General features: G+C 40.5%; 2 protein-coding genes across 2 annotated transcripts; one reads left to right on the forward strand and one right to left on the reverse strand.

Annotated features, from left to right (window-relative positions):
• Positions 1 to 1,291: 1,291 nt before the first annotated feature.
• On the reverse strand, positions 1,292 to 1,861 carry LOC137934261 (21 kDa protein-like). The gene has a single exon (XM_068778541.1). The coding sequence runs from the start codon at positions 1,859 to 1,861 to the stop codon at positions 1,292 to 1,294; it is 570 nt and encodes a 189-aa protein (XP_068634642.1).
• A 7,815-nt stretch (positions 1,862 to 9,676) lies between these two features.
• Positions 9,677 to 10,886, forward strand: LOC137934262 (pectinesterase 2-like). The gene is made up of 2 exons (XM_068778542.1): positions 9,677 to 10,097; positions 10,192 to 10,886. The coding sequence occupies exons 1-2, from the start codon at positions 9,677 to 9,679 to the stop codon at positions 10,884 to 10,886; spliced, it is 1,116 nt and encodes a 371-aa protein (XP_068634643.1).
• The last annotated feature ends 4,112 nt before the right edge of the window (positions 10,887 to 14,998 follow it).

Genomic DNA, 14,998 nt, shown 5'->3' on the forward strand with positions numbered 1-14,998 from the left:
GAAGTTTTTGAATTTCGGGTTACAATAATTGAGAGAAATTTTGGGTGGGAATGATAGATTTAGGGTTTAGGTTAGAGAAATTGAGAGAAATATAGGGTTGAGGGTACAAAATAGGGGGTGGTCAAGATGAGGTGAGAGAAATTAGGGTTAGAGAGAGAGGCGGCGAAGTTGAGATGATAGAAATTAAAAGTTAGGTTCTAAGAGGGATGACAAGAGAAATTGAGAGGGACGACGACTGGGGAAAAAAGAGAAGAGAGAAACAACTAGAAAAGAAGCCGATTTAAGCAAAGAGGAAGAGAGCGGTTGCAGAGAGGAAGATAAGCCGAAGAGGGATGAGGTCACTAAGGAGAACCAGAGAGGGTTAGCATGAAGATGTGAAGCGATTGATGGACGACCAACACAGGTAGAGGAGAGATGAGAGCAAATGTAGGTAAGAGGGGAGCGGAGAGCGAGTGACAAAAGAGTGAAATCGTCAAGCTTCTCAAGGAGAGATTTCACTTTCACTCGTTTTTCTACTTGTAAGAGTGAAAGTGAAATACCTGTATAATTCACTTCCACTTGCCACTTACACAACGCACTAACGCTTTTGAGGCTACTTTTTTTTGTGAAAATGGATTCACTTTCACTTACACGGTGCACTAAAGTTTTTGGGGCCACTTATTTTCGGTGAAAATAGATTCACTTTCACTTACACAGTGCACTGACATGGCCTAAATATACCAAAGGAACGGGCAGCTACACAATGACGGTAACCACAAGCCCAGTACACAAATATGGGGTTCACTTGCTGTTTCAGTTTTAAGTGACACCGGGAAAACAAGTGAAGAATTTCTTTTTGCTTGGTCATCTTCATGGCTCTTGTAATAGAAGAACATCGGCCATGAGCTTATGTTTTTAAGGTTTTGGTTCATGCAATTTAAACGCATTTGAGAAGATATGTTGGGGATACCAACAATACGAGTTGGATACGAAAATCTGAATTGAAGTTCCTTAATAGTAATTAAAGTAGCCTCAATATAGAAATTTGGAATTTCCCTTCTCAAGTGCCTTAATAATGTCTCTATTAACCACCATTGAACAACAAAAGTAGTCTAATACATAGTTTATACAGTTACACACCACGTCCACTCAACAATCAGTGCATGAGTACATAAACTTCAGCACCAATAAAAAGAAAAAGAAAAAGAAAATAAGAGACTTGCATTATTTAAATAAGCAAATCACAGAAAACAAGAAACAGATCAAATCAGCATATGAAATCATTCACAGCGACATATGAAGAGAGATGAGATCAGGGACATGAAGAGGGGTCATCAGGGTGGATATCGCATGCAAATCTAACGACGAGATCCAAAGCTTTATCGGTCAACTGATCATCAACACTGAGTCTACTGGTCACTTTGTCTTTCAGTTCTCCTTCAATGTTAAGTTCTGTGAAGCCGTCTATGCAGGTACCGTGGTCATTCATCGATTCAGTAATCCACTCATTCATATCGGATAATATATCTCTATCGTCTGACCCTTTGACAAGCCGCATCTCCCGCAACGCCGCTCGGAGTGAGCGAACACTACCGGCGAATAAATCCATGCACTCTCCCATCGCCACCTTCTCCCTCTTAGTCATACGCTGCCTGGCGAACAGTCTGGACATCCATCTTGCTGTGTGATGAACATGGGTGGCGGCCACGGATAGCGCAGTATGCGCCTCTTGTCTATGGATGCACACACGTGGGTTACTACTGGTGACTCCGCACTTTGATTTGATCAAGTGGGTTCTGCTCGTTAGAGCCGCAGAGCAGGAACCCAGATGGAAGGAAAACCAAAGGAGACAGACGAGAAGTGCAAGGAGACGCGAACCCATTTTCTGTGTCTGATCGCTTTTCCAAAGGCTACGACGAGTCTAGCTATCCATACATTAAGAAGGAAAACGGGAGAGAAGAACGGGTGAGGAAACAACGAGAGAGAGAGTGAGAGAGAAAGAAAAATAGAGCCGTAGGGGATTGTATTGCTCAACGGATAACAGAGGAATGGAGTAGAAATCGGGATCGGAATTCGGTTGGGAAGTAAAGATAATTGGAGATTTTAAATCTATATATCTACCCGTTTGAGAAAGCAACGGGATTTGAGTGAATTATAGCAGCAGAAATCGGGTTTGAGACGTTCCTGAAGACGATGGAAACCCCCAAACCCGGAAGCCAGATGATGTGGAGGCAGAAGAAAGCCTGACAAAAGACGCTGCCGCTGGCGCCGTTTCGGACCGCGCAGGGCACCAGACTCACCACACGCTTGCCCGCAAATTTTGCCGTCCGGGCAGCCGCACCAGTAAGGACGTGGCAAATAATATTCCGGTGGTGTTCATACCCGAGGAGGTGATGGACCATCTTCGGGCCGCTCTTACAGAAGCTCCGTGGCAAATAATATTCCGGTGATGTTCATACCCGAGGAGGTGATGGACCATCTTCGGGCCGCTCTTACAGAAGCTCCCCGGCTCTATCCCTCCTTTCCGGTTGATCGCTAATAGAAAATAAACAAAGAACAATAAAGATGAAAAATCTGTGATTCTTTCTTCTCATTTGAACTGTTTACAAGCCGGGTTATATATACAATACATGAGACAAAATACAGTATTCTAGACTCTTTTGGAATACATGACACGTTGACATATTCTAGAGTTGTCTTGTTTTGTGCTGCTGAGGTGGAAGACTGAGCATTGCTGAGATGTTTGGTGAGTTGGCCTGGAGGTGAGGACTTAACTTATGGAGGAGTGAACATTGCTGATAGCCCCCGGCGAGCCCAGCAATCCTAGCAGGACTGTGAGACTTGATCTGAGTGTGCAAAATCTGGTAATGGACAGGGGTTTGGTAAAGACATCTGCAATCTGATCTTTACTGGAAAGGAAGGAAATTTGAAGAGTCTTGTTATGAACACGATCACGAACAAAATGATAATCAATATCCACATGCTTTGTGCGAGGATGCATCACAGGATTCACAGATAAGTAAGTGGCCCCCAAATTATCACAATAGAGAATGGGTAGCTGAGATAAGAAGATTCCCAGTTTAGATAATAAGGATTGGACCCAAACTAGTTCACACGTAGCATGGGCTAAGGCCTTGTATTCAGCCTCCGTGCTGGACCGAGCAATAGTAGTTTATTTTTTTGAACTCCAGCATATGAGATTTGGGCCATAGAATAAACAATAGACACTAGTAGATTTTCTGTCGTCGGGGCAGTCGGCCCAATCGGCATCAGAGAAGGCAGCCAGAACAGGGGACGAAGAAGGAGTGAGGGCCAAACCATAATCCAGAGTCTGTTTCAAGTACCGTAAGATCCGCTTCACAGATTGCCAATGAGAAAGACAAGGGGCATGCATAAATTGACAGACCCGATTGACTGAAAAAGCTAAATCAGGCCAGGTGAAGAGAAGATATTGGAGGCTGCCCACCACACTCCTGTACAGAAAAAGGATCTTCCAAGATGTTGAATCAAAGGCAGAAAGTTTAGTGGAGGGAGACATAGGATTGCCAACAGGATTACAATTAGCCATATTGGTCTTGTGTAATAAATCAAGAATATATTTTCGTTGGGAAGAAAAAATCCCATTCGAATTTATGTGACACTCAATACCCAGGAAGTAATGAAGACCACCAAGATCTTTCACGGGAAAATCAACACTGAGCAATTTAACGAGCTGAGCAATAGCAGAGCTATCTGAGCCAGTAAGGAGAACATCATCAACATAAACTAAAAAGTACAAGACAATAGATTGATGGAGGTAAATGAATAAGGAAGTGTTTGATTTGGAAATGACGAAGCCAAATTCAAGTAGCTTACTGCTCATAAGAGCATACCACGCACGGGGGGGCCTGTAGTGGAGTCTTGAACTCAAACATCAAAGTAAAATAATAAAAAATAACTGTAGGCAATGAAACATAAGTTGATAGGACCTGTAGTGGAGTCTTGAACTCAAACGCTTTGGAGGGCATGCGGTTAATAAGATAGACTGTCATAGCAACAACATCAATCCAATGGTGTTTAGGCACATGAGTTCCAAGTAAAAGCGGTAGAGCCGTTTCAAGGATATGGCTATTTTTCTTCTCTGCAATACCTTCTTGCTGAGGAGATTGGGAGCATGAGGTTTCATGAAACAGTCCATGATGTTGGAAATAATCACAGAACTATTGATTTACATAATCTCCACCATTATCAGACCGAAGATTTTGAATCCTAGCGGAGAACTGAGTTTGAATCATTTAATGAAAATATTGAAAAATCTGGAAGACCTCGTCCTTATGTTTCAAAAAATAAACCCAAGTCCGTCGAGTACAATCATCAATAAATATCACAAACCAACGAAACCACACATAGCATATACAGCAGAAAGACCCCACACATCGGTGGTCGCCGTGACAGTCGCTCTATTCTCTGCCATTTTCGAAGAGGATGACTTCCCACTATTTTCGATTTGGGAGATGGGTCCACAGCCTAGGAACAGAGTCCTCCCTCTGTCACGCGACCAGAGCCCACCGACGTCGTTGCTGAAAGAGCTTCAATACTTTTATACACTATTCAATTACATATCTATACAATAAAATAGAATCAATAGATTACAAGATTCTCTCCGATAATCTTGGGGAGAATAAATCAGAGGAAATCTTCCTCTAATTTCTCTTGGACGATAAATCAGTATCCTCTTATTTATCGGGATAAAACACTCGTCGATAGAAAAGAGGCACATACCGCAAGATGGTGATATGGCCACTTCACATGCAGCACACCATGAAGACCACGTAGGTAGTGGCAAAGCGGAAGACGTGGCTGGTTCAGTTGTTTGTTTAGTGGTTTGGTCAATTGTTTAGTTATTATTTAGTTATTGTTAATGTCTGTTTTTTCGGAGCCGTTGTTCCTTTTTCCTTTGTAGTTGTATGGCTATATATAGCCTGAATGAATTCAACGGAGATATACGATTTCATGCGCAAACAGTTCCTCATTCTTTCCTAAATTCCATTGTATCAGTGGCATCAGAGCAGGTTATGCCACTCCGGGAAGAAATTCCAAAATCGGAGTTGTCACAGATTCGTCCTGATTCGACGAAAACTTCCTCCGGAGCTTCCCGGAACCAAGAAATACCAGCGCCGAAAAATTTTGTCGTTGAAGAATTAGTGCCGAAGCTCTAGCTTTCCGGTCTCCTCTACCTGCGCTCGCCATCCGTCGACCTGTTCGCCGTTCTCCTCTTCCTGCTAACCCTCTCTACAGTTCTGCTCTGCATCCTTATTCCTCCTAGGTTTCTCTTCCTCTCTGCTTCAACCGTGCCCCTCCACATCTCCTCTGCCACCGTCTCTTTTTTTTCCTTTCCGTCCTCTCCAGAATCCTCTTTCCTTTGCCGTGACTGTCTTCCCTCTCTTCTCCGAATTTTTCTCTCCCTCTTCCGTCCGTCTTTCCTCTCTGTTACAGAGTCATCAAAACTCCCCAGATTTTTTTTCTCCATCAACCACCTCTCCAATTTGTTCTAAAGATATTTTTTTATTTTTTTTATTTTTTTTCATCCCTTATCTGTATCGCAATTTTTTTTCCCATAACACTTCCAAATAATCCTCATTCTCCCGAAATCAGAAATACCAGAGCCAAAATAAAATAAAATCTCTGCTCTCTGTTTACCTTTACCGTCGGCCGCTAAGTCACCCATCTCAGGTAGAATTCCAACTTGCACTGTCATTGATAGAGATTCTCCAAAGAAAAAAAAAAAAAAAACTAGTTCTGACCATGGACACTCGCTGCAAAACGAATGCAGAATTCCGCAATAAGGTCAACGAAATCTAAACACGACTCGAGTCAAGTTTCGATCAGGTGAACGCAGCCTTACAAACTGTGTTAACCCAGCTCCAGGCTCTTCGCGCCTTCCATAGCCAAAACACTAGCCCTTCTAAAACCATCTCATTTGCACGTAATGAATCCTCACACCCACATACTTTTCGCTTAAACACTATAAATGACCACTCTCATCAACACCTAAAGTTGTCCTTTCCTAAGTTTAACGGAGACAACCCAACTGGATGAATTTACAAGGCTGAACAATACTTTGAATTTAAACACATTGCACCAGAACTACAAGTTCAGCTAGCCTCCTTCCATTTAGAAGGCATCGCCCTGCAATGGCACAGGTGGTTGACGAAATTTCGCGGACCATTCGCATGGGATGAGTTCACTAAGGCTGTACAACTTCGATTTGGTCCAACCGACGACGAGGACCCATCAAAAGCTCTGAATCGCCTTAAACAAATCACAACCGTAGCAGCTTATCAAGAAGCTTTTGAAAAGCTTTCCCACCGAGTGGACGACATGCCTAAAAGGTTTCTAATTGGTTGTTTTATTGCAAGACTCCGAGACGACATTCGCATAGACGTTAAAATTAAACAACGTAGAACCTTGGCAGATACAGTAGGAGTGGCTCGTCTAATCGAGGAATGCAACCAGCTATAGAGGCGACCAAACCACCAACTACTTTCCCAACCAACTTTTGTGACACCAAAGGTCTCATCGAACCCAATAGCAGGTGTGCTAGGACCTCCACCAACCCAACGCATAAACCAAAGCTCCAATACTCAACCAGTAACCTTCGGCCAAATAACCAACCAAGAGGCACGAGAACGTTGAGAGAAGGGGTTATGTTATTATTGTGAAGAGAATTTCGTTCCAAGCCATCGTTGCGAACGACCACAATTATTTATGATCGAGGATTCACCCCATACAGGCATCGAGGATGTTGAGGGCGATCAACCAGAACCAGACCCTCCATAAAGTTTGCCCAATGTTTCTTTGTTCCATACAAAGTTATTGAGAAAGTTGGTCCGGTAGTTTATAAACTAGCTTAAGGACAAGGATCCTATCCTGATTTCATCCTTGTGGACAAGATCCTTAAGCGGTGGGGTATGATATGCCCACTTCACACGGAGCAGACCACGAAGACCACGAAGGTAGTGGCAACGTGGAAGACGTGGCTGGTTCAGTTGTTTGTTTAGTGGTTTGTTTAGTTATTTAATTATTATTTACTTATTGTTCATGTCTGTTTTTCTGGAGCCGTTGTTCCTTTTCCTTTGTAGTTGTATGACTATATATAGCCTGAATGAATTCAATGGAGATATACGATTTCATGCTCAAACAGTTCCTCCTTCTTTCCTAAATTCCTTTGTATCAGATGGCTGTCGAGACTATTGGCCAGGCAGCGTATGAATGAGAGGGAGGTAGTGGCGATGGGAGAGTGCGTGGAAGTCATGGCCGATAGTGTTCGCTCACTCCAAGATTCATTGCGGTGGAGGAGAACTAAGAGACAAAAGTGACCAGCAGACTCAGTGATGATGATCGGTTGACTACTAAACATATCCTAAATCAAGAGAAAAATGATATAACATGTACAACGGAGCAGATTTTTTTTATGAGGATTTGTTCTCATGAAAATAAATGAGGAGAAATTTATTTGTTTACGCACGTACCTCTTTGCGATCAATTGGAAAGGAGGGATAGAGCCTGGGAGCTTATGTAGATGGTCCATCTTCTTCACCTCCTCGGGTATGAACACCACCGGAATATTATTTGCCACGTCCTTACTGGTGCGGCTGCTCCGACGGGCAAATATGAGGGCAAGCATGTGGTGAGTCTGGTGCCCTACGCGGTCCGAAACGGCGCCAGCTCCACCGTCTTTGGTTAGGCTTTCTTTTGGCTTCCGGGTTTGGGGGTTTCCATCCTCTTCAGGATTCTCTGATGCAAAGCTTTGATGACGTCTGAAATGTGATTTCTGCTACTATGATTCACTTCAATCCTGTAGCTTTCTGAACTCCGGTAGATATAGATTTAAAATCTTAGATTATCTTGACTTTCCTTCCGAAATCCGATCCCAATTTCTACTCCATCCTACGGACCCCCTTGAATCTCTCTGATCTAATCTCTCTTTAGATGTCTCTGTGAATATGAATAATAATGCAAGTTAGTGCATATGAATAATTAATGAACACTTCAAAATTTTGAACCATGCACCTGGATGTCCTCGTGGACGTCAACACTTGCACTTTCACCTTCGGCACCATCTGGGCTTCGTCCACCATCTTTTTACATTAATAAGTGCTTCTAGTTTCACATATAAGAGATTTTGCTTCTAGTTTCACATATAAGAAAAAATCTCGTCTCAGTTTCGAAATTTAGAAAAGACATTAATTTTTTTGTGGAGTTTCATCCAAATTATTCTCATGTGAAGGATACACCAGTCAAAAGAATTCTTCGATACCTTAAAGGTACTATAGAGTATAGATTAGTCTTTTCCAAACCCTTCTCCCTGAATATTCTTGACTTTTTCGATGCAGATTGGGGTGGTTGCCTACTAACAAGGTGATCTACCATGGGTCATGCCATGTTCTTAGCATCAAATCTTGTATCTTGGTCTGCCAGAAAACAATCGACCATCTCTCGCTCTACTACTGGAGCCAAATACAGAGCAATGGCTTCCACATGTGCTGAAAGCACTTTGCTTCAATTTCTTCTCAAAGATTTACACATATACTGTACTAAACCTCCATCTCTTCTATATGATAATCTAAGTGCTACTTACTAGGCTCACAATCCTTTTTTTTACTCTCGCAACAAACATATTCCATAGACTATCATTTTGTATGTACTAATTTTTAACATGTAACTACTATCTTTTACACGCACTAAAATAAAATTTGTTTGCAGTAAGCATCAATTACAATTAAATAAGTTTCTGCACATCAGACTCATCAATGACTCGGTATCCAAAGTCGGGTTCTTGTCCAGAAAAAAAAACATCTAATTAATGCATTATATGTAGAAATCAGAGGCTCAAATCCATGGCCTGTTCCATCAAGGGCTTACACGGAACGGAAAAACTCCCAAGGGCTTACACAGTCTGCACTTCCATCAGCTCCGGAACGGAAAAACTCCCAAGGGCTTACACAGTCTGCAGTTCCATCAGCTCCAACAGTGATAGTGCCAGAATCATCAACCGATCAGCTCATTATAAATTCTTACTCTTTATAAATTCCTCTTGGTGCATTATTATTTTTTTATTTTTTTTCCTTCCAGAAAGTTGCTAGCTAGAGCCGACTCAGCCCGTCCGATCCGTCTCAAATCGTCCGAGTCGACTCGTTTTAAAAATGAAACCCAACCTTATGTTTCAATTTTTTTTTTTACCGCGCGCCTGATCTCTTCAACCTCCGAAATGGCCTCGACGACGTCGGCGCATCCAACGCCACCCGGCGCATTCCGACGCACGGTGCCAGGTTGCGAAACGCCGGCCGACGCGCGCAGAGAGCACAGAGCCTGACTCTGTTTTCTCAAAGGAAACGAAAACATGATCAGATTGGAATAAATAAATAATGAATTCATTGGGTTTGGGTGGGTAACAAAGAATGGATTCATTTCCTTTCGATGTTCATCTCTCTGTCTCAAAGAATGGATTCATTTCCTTTCGATGTTCATTTCTTTCTCTCAAAGAATGGATTCATTTCCTTTCGATGTTCATCTCTCTGACTCTTCTCCTCTTCTCCCTATAAAGGTCCCTTCCATTGATCAATCTGATCTCAGTCTCGGTCACTGTTCATCTCTCTCACTCTTCTACCTATAAAGGTCCCTTCCATTTATCAATCTGATCTCAGTCTCGGCGACAATGACGGTCATAGTTTCCCTTGTCTTTGCTGCCTTTCTGTTACCTTGTACAGTTTTCTCCGAGGAGGTCCATACATTCTCATTTTATGAGGCAAAGAATGGATTTCCGAGTTTGTTGTCGGGTAATGAGACAAGGCTTCTTGAATCACCTTCACCATCTTCTCGCGCGAACCTGGTGGTGGCGCAAGATGGGTCCGGCAACTACAGGACCATCGGGGAAGCTTTGGACGCAGCCGGAATGAGAAGAAGGACCGGGAGGTTTATAATTTACGTAAAGGCTGGGACTTACCAAGAGTATTTGGTAGTTGGTGTTAACCTCAACAATATCATGTTAGTGGGAGATGGCAGAGAGAAGACTATAATCACCGGCAGCAGGAGTGCCGCTAGAGGAGGTCATGGCACTTACGGTTCTGCCACAGTTGGTATGCAATATTCTTACCCCTTTTTTTTTATTTTCTTTCATTTTCATTCATCAGTTTTCAGTAACAAATTTGAGTAAGGATGGATCGTGATCAGGTGTCAACGCAGACGACTTCATCGCTCAGGGAATTACGTTCCGTAACACAGCCGGCCCACAGAATTATCAAGCCGTAGCTTTGCGATCAACCGGTCTTAGAGCGGTCTTCTATCAATGCCGATTCGAAGGATACCAAGATACGTTGTACGCCCACGCTGGCGACCAATTTTACAGGGACTGTGAAATTTACGGCACAGTAGATTTCATCTTTGGTAATGCACCGGTTGTTATTCAAAACTCTATCATCTACGTAAGAAGACCTCTAAGCCAACAGAAGAACACCATTACAGCTCAAGGGAGGAATGGAGCAAGAGAGAATACTGGCATAATTATTCAAAATTCAAGGATCATGGCAGCTGATGATTTGAGGCCCGTCCTGGGTTCTGTTCAAACTTTCCTTGGGAGACCATGGCAAATGTATTCACGGACTGTTTACATAAACTGTGTTATCGATGACTTGGTGGATCCCGCTGGATGGCTGGAGTGGAATGGAAATTTTGCACTAGCAACTCTCTTCTATGGTGAGTACAGAAATAGTGGAGCCGGAGCTTCGACGGCGAGAAGGGTGAAGTGGCCTGGTTATCATGTCATTACAAGTCCATCTGAGGCTTCTCGGTTTACCATTGAACGCTTCCTAGAAGATGGAGGATCATGGTTGCCGTCGACTGGGGTTCCTTTCACACCTGGCCTCTGAAAAATTAATATGAGTGTCTCATTTGCTTCATTTTCTCTTTTAAGGTTACAGAATTTGACAAGCATCGAGGCATGTATCAGATTCCATATCAACATTCACTTCAAACCATTTTCTTATATAATCGGCTGAGTGAAGCGCTATAAACCTTTGGACGTTCGAAACTTTTCATTCTGCTTCCAGTTGATCCATATCTAAAAAAGAATTGGGGAATGAACTAAAATGGAGTAGAGAGAGATCGTCTCATACGTTCTATCCCCAAAACTTCTATTCAAAAGGCTAAAATCCGAACTGCTACTACTTGCCCATTTGCCAATTGATGCTTCTCAGTCCTCTAGATCCCAATTCTGTCACTTATAATGCTTTGAAGTTTGCACACAGCACACCCTGGTCAATTGCAAAAGGCTCAAGAGCTTTATTTTCATGCCGTCACTGTTATACTTAAACTTTATGATAGTTTTGTTACTGTAAAATAGGGAAATTAACTCCAGCAGAAAAAAAGTGCTTGAAGCAAGTTATCCATATGGGTTATTTGCCTTGTAAACCTAGGTACAATTTTTTTATACGTGAGCTCTGCATGGTAAAGCAATTCTCACAAGCCATTGATATATTTTCCCAAACATTTGAGCTTGGCATTCTTCCTGATTTCTCCACTTATAAATTTATAATCACCTGATTGATGGTTTTAGTTCTGAGAGAAGAGTGGATCAGGCCCTGCATGTGTTTGGTGTCATGGTTAGGACTGGGACCAGCCTTCACTCCACTTCTACCAATCACTGGTCCATACTTTTGTGCGTTGAAGGGAATGATAGGTGTTTCATGTAATTTGTTGGAAAAACAAAATACACTAAGAATAAGGGGAGGAGTAATTTTAAAATTTTCTGGTGATGAATAAGGGAAACATTACCCATCAAACACAACATGCCTAGTGATAAAACCTTTATTTTTTTAGGAGAAGATTCAGCAAGACTGCCGTCGTAGAGTATTTTCGGCAAGATTGAAAGACGATGCCAGCGCAAAACGGCTGAAGAGATGCTGAGTGAGGATGATGGAAACAGCAGCAGAGACCGCTAACGATGCACGCAAAACAGAAACTCTCTACTTCTCTCGCAGCTCCCGTCGGTTCGCCTGGGTAATTACAGGTTACTGCTTGGTCTGGACCTGCTTTCCCGTCTTCAAACAGTCTTGTTCTATCCGCCAACCATGAGACCAAAAAAGGACATATTCCAAATAAGGCATCCTTAGCTATCGTTTTTTGAAATATGTTCATGTTTTGAAAGTAAATTATGTCTCCAGAAAAAAAAGTTCGTTATTTTACCACGATATCTGCCACATAAGCTGACACGTCATTAAATAAAAAAATTAAATGTTTTAAAAAAATTAAAATAAAAAATTCAAATACATATCATGCCACGTAAGCCCTCACTTGTATGTTTTTGTCTCAAAAATCTCTCTTCCTCGATCTTTCTCCTCGTGTCTCCTCTTGCCCCCTCTCCTCTAGCCGCTGTCGCTGCTCGCTCTCCTACTGCCGCCGCTCGTTCTCTTGCTGTTGTCGCTCGGCTTCGGCCGCTCCCCTGCTGCCGCTCACTCTCCTGCTATCACAGCTCGACATAGCCTTCAACGCCCCCCCCCCTCTCAACCGCTCTCTCTTCGTCTCAGCCTCATTTCTCATTATTCTTCTCCGCTCCCCTCTGTTCATCCTCTCACCACCCCTTTCTCAAAAATTGAAAACTATCATTTCATCTCTTCATCGCCCTCTCTCTCAAAATCGAACCCTATAATTTCCTCTCAGAGCCCCCTCTCTTATTACCCTATTATTTCACTCTCTCGCCGCCCCTTCTCTCAAAACCGAAGCCCTACTCACCCTCCACACCCGAATTTGAATTTCAGAAACCGATTTAGCAGGGTGATTTTTTAGGGTTTTTATTAATTGAATCTAATTACTGTGTTTAATTACTGTATTGGTTTTTTTTGTGAATAACAGTGGATTGGGTTTTGTTTCTGAATGGAACGCACTGTTTTCTGATGGATAAATAGTGTTTTATTGCATCGACATTTTTCGATCCTTAATAACGACAGAATCCGATCTGTTGTTCTGTTCAATTTTTTAACCTTCATAGACTTCGATAAACCCTTTTCAATCTGTAGGCACAATTTGCTAAGGGTGGTAATTATAACTAATTATTTATTTTACTATTTTATTCTGTTATAAAAAACTAACATAAATAAAAATATTATATTTTGTAAATATTTATTAATTTACCCTTTTATTATTTATCCAATAAATTTCATTTTATAAATATTCTTTTCTCCGTATGCAAGTAAAACAATCCTCTCTTTATAAATAGTGATGATTTAGTCTATAAAAACTTGCTTGAAAATAATTTAATAATATATTAATTAATATGTTAACATGACTAATCATATTATTTTAATTTATATAGGTTTTAATAAGATTTATCAGGATTTTAAGTAGAATTTTAAAATTTCATTTGTCAAATAATTAATTTACAAACAAAATTACTTTTAAGTAATCAAAATTATTAATAATTTTGGTTTTTTCTATTTTTGGCTTCGAGACATAACATTTATTACTTTTCCCAAAGATAAATGTCCAATATTGTAGATATTAGGTAATAAAAAATGTATCTGATTTTTTTATTTTGTTTTTAAAAATTATTCAATTTTTTCATTTAATGACGTGGCAACTTATGTGGCAGATGACATGGTAAAATAATGGCGTGACAGACGACATGTCGATCTATGTTTACTACATTGATGACGTGGTGACACATAAGTAGTCAAAGCTTACGTGTCGCTTTTGACTGCACACAGGCATTTGACCTGTCAAAGTTGGGTAGTTTCAGAAATATTTTGATGACGTCAGTGTTTTTGAAAATAATTTATTTTAAATGGGTATTTTAGGAAAATTCCCTTTTTTGAAATATGTTCATGTTCTGAAAGTCAATTATGTCTCCGGAAAAAAAGTTCATGTTATGAAGTTGTGGCTTTCCTTTGTTATTTGAATCTGAGACTCCAAAACATGAATTAAACAAAAGAAAGTGTGAGTGTCGTAACTAATTCCAATTATTCTAGATGAAAAGGAAGAAAGGTCTCATAGTTATTAAAAAATAGAAAAGTTGATGATGTGATTATTTATGTATTTTTCGTCAATGAACTCATCAGTTAAGAGAATTTAATAGTGCAATTATTGTGTAATTAAATTTAACTAATGGAAAGTAAATTCAACAAATCAACAATTAACATAAATTCAATTTAACTAGATCATAACATGAAAATAAATCAACAAATACAATTAAATAGGGAAATTAAATCATCACAGCAATAAAAGTAATAATTTAAAAAAATAACAGATATTCAATATCAATTTCAATTAAAAAAAAATTGATTCAATATCATCAACTCAATGAAATAAGACATAATTTATTTATACAAATTAATTCATTATCAATCAATTTTGTTAAAAATTTAGTGTTTTATTATCAACATAATTTATTAAACTAAGCATTCAATATTGACCTTAAACATAGAAATTACAAAAGAATAGTATCGAACAATTAAAGAGGAAACCCTAAATTTGCATAAATTAAAAAATTTCACAGAAATTAAAAAACAAAATCTAAGATTAGTGCTAGAGTACAATACCTTTAGTGACATGTCAGAAGTTTTTGAATTTCGGGTTACAATAATTGAGAGAAATTTTGGGTGGGAATGATAGATTTAGGGTTTAGGTTAGAGAAATTGAGAGAAATATAGGGTTGAGGGTACAAAATAGGGGGTGGTCAAGATGAGGTGAGAGAAATTAGGGTTAGAGAGAGAGGCGGCGAAGTTGAGATGATAGAAATTAAAAGTTAGGTTCTAAGAGGGATGACAAGAGAAATTGAGAGGGACGACGACTGGGGAAAAAAGAGAAGAGAGAAACAACTAGAAAAGAAGCCGATTTAAGCAAAGAGGAAGAGAGCGGTTGCAGAGAGGAAGATAAGCCGAAGAGGGATGAGGTCACTAAGGAGAACCAGAGAGGGTTAGCATGAAGATGTGAAGCGATTGATGGACGACCAACACAGGTAGAGGAGAGATGAGAGCAAATGTAGGTA

This window comes from Aristolochia californica, unplaced genomic scaffold, assembly GCF_029961685.1.
Source record: "Aristolochia californica isolate CCGP_79_NKW_82.1479 unplaced genomic scaffold, dmAriCali1.0.hap1 SCAF_6, whole genome shotgun sequence".
Lineage (NCBI taxonomy): Eukaryota > Viridiplantae > Streptophyta > Magnoliopsida > Piperales > Aristolochiaceae > Aristolochia > Aristolochia californica.

Coding starts and splice junctions, on each gene's coding strand:
- LOC137934261 (XM_068778541.1), bottom strand. CDS start 1,861: ATGGGTTCGCGTCTCCTTGCACTTCTCGTCTGTCTCCTTTGGTTTTCC.
- LOC137934262 (XM_068778542.1), top strand. CDS start 9,677: ATGACGGTCATAGTTTCCCTTGTCTTTGCTGCCTTTCTGTTACCTTGT. Junction 10,098..10,191: donor TTACGGTTCTGCCACAGTTG/GTATGCAATATT, acceptor GATCGTGATCAG/GTGTCAACGCAGACGACTTC.